Source organism: Nansenia antarctica (assembly GCF_963989245.1).
Source record: "Nansenia antarctica genome assembly, chromosome: 5".
NCBI classification, from domain to species: Eukaryota; Metazoa; Chordata; class Actinopteri; order Argentiniformes; family Microstomatidae; genus Nansenia; species Nansenia antarctica.
This window is the reverse complement of record NC_137690.1, coordinates 23,624,573-23,636,447: the sequence shown is the minus strand read 5'-3', so window position 1 is coordinate 23,636,447 and position 11,875 is coordinate 23,624,573. Positions and strand designations below refer to the sequence as shown.

Genomic DNA, 11,875 nt, shown 5'->3' with positions numbered 1-11,875 from the left:
GTCCATAATTCAGGAATTTACCATAGTCTAGGAATATGACCATGAAACTAAATTGCTATTCATCTTGTTGTTTTATTGCTCAAACAGATTATTGTCTTTCTAATTTGCAGCAGCAGTTATATTTGTAATTTAGACCACCTTGCATGTAACCAGGTTTTCACAAATCACAAGTAACTTGCATGTGGGCCAACATACAGTAGGTGTCGTAACATAAAGAAGGTACAAAATGTAACCTGCACACTGCTTGAAAAGTGTCACATTTATTGTGCTGCTTATCATTTGGTCAGACTGAAACCATAGCACAATGAATAAGTAGAGACAGTAGGCACAAAAAGTCTATCTCACTTCTACAATATTTATATGAATTGGTTGGTTGAGACTGTGATGGCTTCACATATAAATTACAGTAAATAAGTTCTAAGAGATTTCCCTTCTAATCTTTCTAAAATAATCTATACAGTATATTAGTATAATATCAACTCCCTTATCAGCTCATAAAATAGACTGTCTACTGGTCCGTAAACCCTGTGGACCTGATGTACGGCACACTGCTCACTGGTAAGAATCATGAATCTGTTAAAACCATGTCAGTGATTTAGTAATGGACAGTTTTTGATTGTTTTTCCATAATCTGCCTTGTTTGTCTATTCTATGATATCTCTGTATACTGCTGTGTGTGAATTGTACTGTAAAGGGAAATAAACTAAATAGGCTAAATCATAATCAAAATGCATATTATATTTATACTAAATAGAGAGAAATGTTTATGATATAGATGTGACTGATAGTTCTCTGGGCAAAAATGAACACAAAAAGCAACACATTTAACAATTCAACAGTGCTCTTATTTTTTCATTATTCAGTGAACCAATGTATATTATGTAAATTGTGTTGCTTACTCAGTACCTACAGTAGTATTGTCTTTTGGAAATGCATATCTATTCTTTAAATTAAATGTCTAATGTTTTGAGAACTGGTAGGCTAAATATCACTATTTCTGTATTTGTGGTTCAGAGTGGAATATAGGAATATAGTGTAAAGAATATTATATTCAATCTACTATAAAGTGTGAACAGTGTGGTGGATATAGAAGGAACAGATCAGGTTGTCCAGCTTTTGTGCTAGCTAGCAAAAGTGAGACAACTGCCTGAGAAGTACACAAGGGGTTGATGGAGAAACAAAAATGATTTGGGGTATTACTTTGTCCTGAAGTAGAAGAATTCGATGGGGGATTGTATCTGCTAGAATTCCCTTAAATTAATACTAATTGTGATTAATACAGTATATCTCTTGGACCACCATTCCTGTTTGTCATTGCCTATAACACTCAGTTCTAACAGTGTTGTTTCATGAATGTGTTGAGATCAACTGCATTGAGTATTGGTGGTTCTTTGTGAATGCAATCTGCTGTATGTTACACCAGAATAAGAAAACCAAACAACTTTATTATCTTGTAACATCTATTTATTTGTTACCATGTTTCTTTATTTATTCATTACGTTTCTGCTTTTGTATGTTAAGCTAATTAAATTATTGTTATTTTGTGGTTGGTAATAAAGTGCATTGAAAACAATCAAATTCTAAATATAAAGATATATATTAAATGGTATATGTATTTATAACAAAATAAAAATGGAATCATTCTTATTTTTCCAACAGACTTCCCAGTGTGGATTTATTTAAGCATTATATATATATATATATATATATATATTATATGTTTTACCGTTGCTTCTGTCATCTTTGGTAGACCTCAAGTGTACAAAACGTATAATTACAGTATTTATATTTTCAGACTCAATCACCGTTATTACCATTTAAACGTAGTGAAAACTGTTAATTTCACACCATCACAGGGAAAGGTTTTCCAATAGAATCAGTTTATAACAAATTTTGCTATAATTGGCAAGTTGTCTTGACTTTCCAACGCTGCGTGACAGCGTGAGGTTTTTGACTATAACTAGTTAGAGGTAAGAAGCGGTTGTGTATACTGTACTGTGTACTGTTGGCTGTAATTAAGAAATTACAGACAATACCCTGAGCCCTACATGTGTCATGATCTAAAAATCCACGCCCGAACAGGGACTTGAACCCTGGACCCTCAGATTAAAAGTCTGATGCTCTACCGACTGAGCTATCCGGGCGCTCTACCGCCATTGGCTTTGATACTTTACCTCTTATTCCAATGGGGTGCTGCGATTGGTGACACAACGCAATGGGTTGATATGATTGGAGACTGGCCCTTTTATTTACTTTAACAGTACATTAGTCTGTTCATTAGAACGTGCACATCCAATCATATCGCCAAATGCTTTAGTCAGTGGTACCCAATCATGTCGCCCAATGCTTTTAGTGGTTGCTTTAGATGCTTTAGTGGTGGCCAATCATGTCGCCCAATGCTTTAACGGTAGCCAGCGCGTCATCACCAGTGTTGGGCACGTTACTTTAAAAAAGTAATTAGTTATAGTTACTAATTACTTATCCCAAAAAGCTACTGAGTTAGTAACTGAATTACTTCATTGTAAAAGTAACTAGTTACTAGGAAAAGTAACTATTGCGTTACTTTTTTTACACGGTGCAGCGAGCTAAGTTAAGGTCAGTCAGCCAAATGTGACAAGGAAAAGCTTACCCACTGCCATATTAGAAGATAAATGTGATCTTCTTGTGAAGATAGATTTTTTTCTGAGCAGGTTTCAGCAGGGAACTTTTCATATTTATTGCACTTCAACAGACCACAACTGGTAGACATATTGTACTTCAAGTATTTTCTTCATTACAAAAGTTAACAGTTAAACAATATGAAGTGCTTTTAAAGTAGTACTGAAATAGTGCCTGTACTTCCACCGTGAAAACGCCACGTTCACCTCAGAACACTCGGGACTCACCATTGCTGCGTGTATCTCTCTGATAGTTTGAGTGAATCGTTATAACGATGGAAATAGTAATCAATTAGATTACCCGTTACTGGGAAAACATAACGCCGTTAGTAACGCCGTTATTCACATCACTGGTCATCACACACCAGCAAGTCGGCGCTAAGCGCAGTGCTTCCTAGTTTCTGACTGGTATAGAGCGGGTATCTGTACTGTACTGTGAATTTAAACTATAAATAGCGTTGGCAGAAATTAAGAAATGACAGGGAATACCGTGAGTCCAACATGTGTCATAACAGAAAAATGCACGCCCGAACAGGGACTTGAACCCTGGACCCTCAGATTAAAAGTCTGATGCTCTACCGACTGAGCTATCCGGGCGCTCTTGCTCCACGAAGGCGACAACTAATCCAATGAGGTGATGTGAGTGGAGTGATGTGATGTGATGAGCCTTCCGTGTGCTTCCGAGTTTCTGAGCAAGTGTCTATGTACTGTGGATTTAAAGAAGGAATAGCGTTGGCAGTAATTAATAAATTTCCGAGTATACCCGAGTCCTACATAATATGTCATGATATAAAAATTATCGCCCGAACAGGGACTTGAATCCTGGACCAATGATATAAAAAATATGCTGAACACAGCAAAGACCTAGGTTCTGGGCCCTGGACAGTCTGGACGGACTGATGGCAGCTGCTGGATTGAAAAAATCAGGTGTAGTGCTGAGGCACAAATGTGTACATTTCAAGCCTGCAAACTGCGACACTTTAAATGAATGTGCAATAACACTATGTGCAATATGACAACCCTAGTCGTCTTATCTGTACAGTATAGTATAGTGGATAGTGTACATAGCCTTTATTTATGTAAACCAGCTCCTTTCCCTTCTTGTTTTTTTTCTTGTTTTTTTCTTTCCTAGCACCAGGGGAGCCACCCCTCCCAAATTTCGTTGTTTGGTACCTGTACTATAGCAATGACAATAAAAACCATTCATTCATTCATTCATTCAAAAATGCACGCCCGAACAGGGACTTGAACCCTGGACCCTCAGATTAAAAGTCTGATGCTCTACCGACTGAGCTATCCGGGCGCTCGTGATTTCGCGAACATATACAACAATTATACTCCTCCCAACTAAACCGCTCAGCGTATCAGTAGTCTCATGGATTGTGTGGTTTGACACAATTCTAGCTAGCTACAAGCTAAGAGTAGTACCTAACATGGTGGTAGTACATTGATATCTGGTCAACTGATTGCTACGATTACTTGTATCGTGATTGAACTTGCATTGCAGGGATCAGCGGTCAGTACGAAAATGTCTCTAGTTACAATGACTTTTGTGCGCAGATTACAAAACCTAGCGTTAGCATCAAAAAGTAGGCCTTCATACAATCGGTGCGGCACCGCGGGATTAGTAATACAAATGTTTGATGGAAGACAACGTTTTAGCTGCTGCCATTGGTCTCATATGATGATTTTAGTCCGTCAATATTGTTCGCCAATGTACAATTCAAAGGTAAGTGGAATCAGATAGGTGGATCTACTAAAAAAGTTGAAGCTAGCCTAGGGGGCTAATCATGGGGGTGGTGGGGCTGCGTTCGGATTGTACATCAAATGTAATGCTTTTCCTTTCCTTGTCCTCCCTCATACACCTTTGCTAGTCTGGGGCCAAGGAAAATGTACATGGAAAGGTTACAAGGAAAATAAGGATCCTAGACAATCCGAACGCACAACGCAGCCCCTGTGTGTGTCAGTGAGACAGGACAGGACTGTTGGGATTTTACTTGTTTTGTTGTTGCTTTTTTTAGCTGCATTACTATTTAAGCATAATATTGAAGGCGCCTACACATAAGTGACATGCTCTGGGCTCAACTCAAGGTACGGCGCAGCTTGTGCCCGGTGTTCAATAGTCTCTGGGCGCACTCCCTTTAGCCCCTCTGCTGGTACCAAATATAATGTTTTGCGGGAGTGGCAGTTCTCCATCCAGTACATTCTCTGCTCATACTCACATCAGACTGAATGACAAGCAGCAACGTCAGATGTCTCTGCATGTACCATTCTCTGGTCCTCCTAATGCAGCAAGCAACTCTTCTATTCCATAATGTTAATTTCTTTTCTAGGTCCCAAGGGTGGCAACATGGGAGCCTATACTGGAGAGCCAGCTACCCCCGGTTATTATTATTCTATAAATAATAATACAATTAATTCATGTTTACATAATATATAATGGCAGTGTTGCAACTATTTTGTAATCATTTTCCACTGGGTTGAATGATAGAAACAGGTAAAACATGATGACCCACAAGTGGCCTATGGAAACAAATCAAATACATAGGACTGAATATAACTAATTGCGCATACCACTAGTCTAATACATAGGTGTAGTGTCTGTGTCACATATTAGGGTACTGTAATTCTACTGCAATTATTTCAGGCTTCACCAGTCCCTGCAAACCTGGTTGACAAATTAGAGAGACTAGCTCTGGTGGATTTCCGTAACCAAGAGGGACTGGCCTGTTTGGAGAAAGCTATCCGATTTGCTGATCAGCTCCATGTTGTGGACACAGAGGGGGTTGAACCAATGGATTCAGTTCTGGAGGACAGGTAAGAGACCAAAAGACCCATAATGAAAATATACTTTTGCCTCTTAAAAGTCTCTATGATGAAATTATCTTTGAAATGGCAACAGTGCTCATCCTCTCCTCTCCTCCAAACTCTTAAAAGTGATTATATGGAACTTTTGACCTATGGGGGACACCTCTCCTCACCCATGAGCAATAGCTAATTTTTTGGCAAAAGTTTGTTATAGGACTGTGTGGTCTAATGAGAAGAAATTAATAATAATACATTTTTAAAAATATATAATAATTCTGAACCATACAGTCAACATTCAAGCCAAAATTTGATGTAAATAAAAGTTGGTGTTGATGTGGTGGCAAAAGTTCTGTATTGTATCTTTAAACCTAAAAAAAACACTAATCCCTGTGACAGACAGGTGCAAGTAATGGAAGTGTCCTCACTTGGCTGCTTTCCCATGATCATTGTAAGATATGTTCAATGCAATCCTATGTAGAAATTGTATTCTACTGTATATAAATATGTTCCCATGGAGGTAAACCAAAAACAATCTGTCTTTAAGGCCACTGTATCTGAGGAAGGATGCTGTAACGGAGGGGGGCTGTGCAGAAGAGCTTCTCCTGCTCTCCAAAAACACAGTGGAAGAATACTTTGTAGCCCCACCAGGTGAGTCCTTTTGGTCAGCCTTCTTCCTTTTTTGGTCAGCTTAGAGCTCATTATCGGGAAAGAAGTGTAGTCGACTGGTTGTGGTTGCACATCATATCTAAACCAAACATATATGAGCTCATTTATAAATCAACTGTACATTTGCCACCCACATAGAACCAAATTGAAATTCCCAGAGATAGGGGCAATTTTCTGTAAAAAAAAAAAAAAAAAAGCTGTATCCTTGATTGGGCCACAATAAGATCTTAATCACTATTCTTTCACTGCAGGTAACATTCCACTTCCCAAGAGCGAGGAGAGAGCTGCCATGTTGAAACACTCAGAGTTATGATAACAAAGCGTGGCAAGACATTATTCTACATAGGCTTTCTTCTATTTTTGAGACAGATGTTGCCAAGAAAATGAATGTTTGAAAACATATTGGTATTTGTATCAGCAAAGCTTTAAATGATTTAACTTCCTGCAGTCAAATGGTGCTACGCTGGGAGAAAAAAAACACATCAGAAATGCAGTATTGTTCTACCCACGCCACTCACTGACAAAATCCAACCTGGCATCAATGACTTCCTTAACCAAAGATCTAGGTTGTAGATTTGTATAAGCCCTCTATGTATATGCTTTTCTTTTTGAACATAAATTTTTTCATGTCACCAGAAAACCATCTCCACTTATTACTTCTCATTTGGAAATCATTGTAAATGCCATGTGTTAATGTACAAATGTCTAGTGGCTAGATATTCCTTTGCTCTGTGTACTCGTCTTGTACTTGTCATCATGTGTCAAGAAGCTTAAATAAAGAAACATTTTTTTGAAAGTCCTAATTTTATTGGAAAAAGATGTCTTTTTAACAAAGCCATTATGATACAAAGCCATAAGATACAAACATTATTTTGCTAGCTTTGGGGGCGGAAATAGTAACAAATGACTTCTCAAGTAAAATAAAAAGGGGCACAAAATGGAGACCAGTACAGACAAGATTGTGAGGCAACCATCCACAAGGCAGGGCAGTCCAGACAAGATATTACAGAAACATGATAGCATTAAGAAAAAAAAAAAAAAAAAAAAAGCTACATTACTGAAGAGCTGTAATAAATCCCTCTGGTGTACAGTTATTGAACAGTCTTCAAACATCCCTAACCAGGTCATTTACGTGAATGAATCAGAACATGAGACAAATACACATCATCCTGTCCTCCCGGTCTATTTAAAACGTCCTCCATTGGAATGTCCTTGTAGTGGAATGCACATGACAGACTGAAATAAAAAGCATCAAGCACCAGTCTGAGCCCCCTCCTGTGGGTAAATTATCGGTAGTGGCGGGGAGGCGGGCTACGGCTCTGGTGCTGTGCAGGGTGGCGCCGTGGAGGACTGCGCCGAGGAGGGGGGCTATGGCGAGACACTGACTGCCGGCGTGGTGGTGGGGATTGATACCTAGTGGGTGGAGAGCCTCGACTTTGATAAGCAGGTGAGAACCGTCCCCTGGATCGGGATCGGGAACGGGAACGGGAACGGGACCGTGAACGGGACCGTGAACGCCCTCTGCTGGCGCCCTGCTCTCCATGGACCCGAATATAGGCCGTCTCCCCCTACAAGACAACAACGCATGTCAGAGAATATCTAAGGAACAGTTTATTAAAAATACAAATTGATGTGACTTTCCATTTATGTGGCTGTAGGTGAATCACCAAGACCTTTAGTTTTTGGATGTTTAGTTCTTAATCCAGGCATTTTTTGTTTCAATGGACCACCATAGGACCCCATTCATACTGAAAGGTTACAAATGGTAAATGGACTGACTTTAGCGAGATTTTATCCAAAGCGCATTACAACGGCCTCTCATTCACCCACACATTCACACACCAATGGCGGCAAGCTACCATGCAAGGCACCGGCCGCTCCCTGGGTGCAATTTGGGGTTCAGTGTCATGCCGAAGGACACTTCGACATGTGGCCAACCGGGGCTTGAACCGCCGATCTGCCAACCTTGTGATCATTAGATCAAGACCTCCTGCGCCACAGGTCTTCCTCCAGTAGACTTTTGGTTTAAAAAAAAAAATCTAATATCTATTACACTAGTGCCTTCCTAGTCACTTTATTTTGTTCCAATACGCTGCTAAAGTGATTGGAAATACCAATGAAATACCATGACAACAGAAATATCTAGTGACAAAGCTAGCAAGCTTGTATTGGAAGATCCATAGGACACTAGTAAATAGAGCTATTTTAGGTATTTCTTTTTAGCATGTGAAAAAGGTTTTATTTGAGGCAACGTGACCAGTCGCTAATATAACTGAAACCCGATTTTGGAAAATACATACAAACCTGCTCAGTTTTTCAGTCTCTATGGTGAGATCAACACTTGTTTGGGTGTCTCCAGTGACGTTCCACTTTACCAGCGTATTCAGTTTAAAATGTGTAAATTGTGATGTCATCAAACACTGCAACTCTAATATGGATTATAGCGCAGTTAAACTATATATATATGTTACGGTACATGTGGGAAAGCGGTACATGTGGGAAAATGATGGTTATGGTTAAGTGCTAGGGTGCTACGGTTAGGGTTAGACATGCCAGCATGTACCAAGTCGACGTAGCACCTAACCCTAATTTTCCCACATGTACCGCTTTCCCACATGTACCGTAACATATATGTGTGTGTATATATATACACACACACATATATATATCATTTTATATATATATATATATATATATATTTTAATGTAAATGGCATGCTGAAACATACAAACACTTTTTTCTGATTTCGCTTGGTTTTGAGAAACTAACAGGCACCAGCGATACCCTCATCAGTCTACAATGGGAAAATGGGGGCAAACGAAGGCTCCAAAAGCGCTCAAATAAACATCCTTTTTGAAAAAGCATTGCTCCCAGTATAGTGATGTAATTTTTACTCAATGTTATATTCCATTTTGTGGAACTCGAGTGATACTTCACCACTTCATTTCCTTCTCACTTTTCTACCTATCCCCCCCCAGTCTAACAAAATCAAAAATTATACCGCAGAAAAGGTTTGGAATGCCACCATTGTACAACATCTAAAGACCTGCTTAAAAGCATTACGTGATTTAAAATATATATATATATAAGCTCTGTTTTTGGATGTTTAGTTCGTTTTTGGATGTTTAGTTCTTAATCCAGGCATTTTTAGTTTCAATGGACCAAAGTGGTCATATATTTATGCCCACTTTGCATAAATATATATATATTTATGCAAAGTGGGCATTGGCTGAAGAAAGGCATGTTCTCAGAATGAATGGAAACGTAAGGTAACTACATTTAAAGTGTAGTTGTTACCTGGTGTGATCTGAACTCTGTTCTATCCAGACGTCGCAGGGCATACTCCATGTCCTCTCTACGCAGGAACTCCACCACCCCTTCTCCGTCCCGCTGAACGTCAGTGAAACAAACGTCCCCTGCCTCTCTCATGTGATCCTTCAGGTCCTGCCAGCTCCCAGTCGGAGGAAGGCCTGTGGAAGCAGAACCCAAACCACTGAGCCTACTGACCTTTACAAACAATCTGCCCAAAAATCTGGGTACTACATAACATAAACATGGCAATAACTATAATATGTATAATATAATATTAATAAAAACAATTTTTGTATTGGGCAATGGACAAAACTGGTGCTGAGAGTGGCACAAGCTCAATTTACAAAATATAACCTTTCATCAACACCAATTCACAGACTGTCCACTTACCAGTCACCATCACTCTGAACTCGGATCTCCGAGTCGGGGGTCCAAACCTCCCTTTTGGACCCCCACCCTCACCACCACCACCGCCACCGCCCCGACCTCCACCTCCACCCATAGGGCCATTGAATTTTGATGAGGCAGAGCGAGGATGCTCAACACGCAGCTTGCTGTCTCCAAAATCATACCCATTCCTCCCGTAGACTGCATCCTCTGCATCCCTATTACAAAACGACATGAACATATTATGTGGCAACCTATTACAAAGTACTTAATGGACACAGGAAAAATTAAGTGTGTGTTGAGGGTGGAACACATTGGGACAATAAAGCTGAATTTTGTGACCAAACATTCATTAATTTGTGGCGGTTTAGGTTGTCTGTTCAGATACCTTGATGCCAAAATCGAAATCTTACCGTGGATCTTCAAACCGCACAAAGGCAAAGGGGATGGTGCCTCTGTTCTTCAACTCAATGTCTCTAATTTTGCCATATTTGAAGAATAGATCTTCTATGTCCCTCTCCTGCACATCAGGTGGAAGGTTCCCCACGTAAATCCTGCCATCAGCCATGATGTTGACAGAGCTAATGCTGAAATTAACCTAATTAGAGAAAGCATTAATCAATATTATTGTATGTTGTAAAGAGCTGTTATCCCAGACCCACTAGATAGAACATCCCATGAACTCAACTACATCCCATGAACATCCCATGAATTCAACTCATTTAGAAAAGACTGAACAGGAGAATCAATGAATGTGGATCTCCTTGTTCTTGCTGAAAGATATCAGCAAAGGTCAGGTCACCAGAATGGCCAGGAAGACCTTAGCCCTGATCATGGACTGCAACATTAGAACATTGCCCAGAGCAGAATTCTTTAAAATGTGGTAGCGTTTACTAGCCATGGTTGACTTTAAGAAAACTGTTTAATGCTCAAATGCAAAAAAGCCTTTAGGTCATTCATCACAACGTTCAGTTAGCCACCAGCTAGCCACGGCTAGGCTAGCTCCGTGTTGTAGCCAGTTGTATTTAGCATTTGAGCCACAGCAACACCGATTGATTCAAAGTAACGACAGTTGACAGTTGAAATGAGGTCCCACACTACTGTAATTCCACATTTCTTACTATGCGCAGCTACTATTGTTAGGAAACCCACACTGCCCAAGCATGCTGCACGAGGTAGCTAGCTAGCTAGGAAGCAACGTTAATACCTAGCTAGTTACCGGGGGGGAAGACTAATCCCTGCAACGAAAATATTAAATGTAACGTTGCACCATGTGTGTAAATGTAACTCATATAAGTAACATTCGTGATCAGAAACTCAATAGAACGTGAACATGTTTTCTGAAACAACACTTTCTTTTAGCTAGGTGTTTAGCCAGGCTCCATTGCAGCAGGTAAGCTAACACTACCGTGCAACACATCTCGGGGTTATTGGGAGAAGAGTTTAGCTAGTTAGCTCGTTTTAATCAGCTCCGCGTAACGTCGTTACCTTCCGTGTCGCTGACCAGACCTGCAACCCTCAAAGGCTGCTGAGATGATCTTCTAAAACACGTTTAGTCTCGGTGTTTCTTTTGTGTTCCTATGGGTGGTTTCCCCCGGCGGAGTATGACTTCTCACGGCACTGGCTGCTAGCTGCTACCCCGCTCGAATGCAGCAGGCGCATTTAGCTAGCTGGTGAATGAGTGACTCGCTAGTTCCGTTCAAAAACGTATTCTAACCACTAGGTGGCGACATCTTCTCAATAATGACATTATTAATGTGGTGCGATGTGGTAGTGAAAGTGTAGAGTTAGGCCTACTGCTCATGCAAATAAAATAAAAAGAACATTGCAACTGTTTACAAACACAAACAGTTTGACAACCACAAACTTACTGTATCATTTTACGTCATGGGCTAGGCTGAAGAAATATGGCCGGGACTCTGAAGAAAGGGGCTGAAGAAATATCTCCTTGACCAGTGGCGCCGGCAGGATTAGATTTCATAGTACGCACAGAAACGTAGCAAAACTTTGCAGACTAGCCTACAAGGTTGGATGGTTGTATCACC

General features: G+C 40.1%; 2 protein-coding genes across 2 annotated transcripts; one reads left to right on the top strand and one right to left on the bottom strand.

The window, feature by feature from the left end:
- Positions 1–4,071: 4,071 nt before the first annotated feature.
- On the top strand, positions 4,072–6,857 carry gatc (glutamyl-tRNA amidotransferase subunit C). The gene is made up of 5 exons (XM_080532720.1): positions 4,072–4,386; positions 4,991–5,041; positions 5,305–5,474; positions 6,010–6,113; positions 6,383–6,857. Exons 1-5 carry the CDS (start codon positions 4,186–4,188, stop codon positions 6,442–6,444), a joined length of 588 nt encoding a protein of 195 aa, XP_080388846.1. The 5' UTR covers positions 4,072–4,185; the 3' UTR covers positions 6,445–6,857.
- A 91-nt stretch (positions 6,858–6,948) lies between these two features.
- LOC308158992 (serine/arginine-rich splicing factor 9-like) lies at positions 6,949–11,465 on the bottom strand. Its single transcript, XM_080532719.1, has 5 exons — positions 11,319–11,465; positions 10,244–10,428; positions 9,834–10,048; positions 9,429–9,601; positions 6,949–7,699 (listed from the first exon to the last, which is right to left on the bottom strand). The coding sequence occupies exons 2-5, from the start codon at positions 10,396–10,398 to the stop codon at positions 7,418–7,420; spliced, it is 825 nt and encodes a 274-aa protein (XP_080388845.1). The 5' UTR covers positions 10,399–10,428; positions 11,319–11,465; the 3' UTR covers positions 6,949–7,417.
- Between the last annotated feature and the right edge of the window lie 410 nt (positions 11,466–11,875).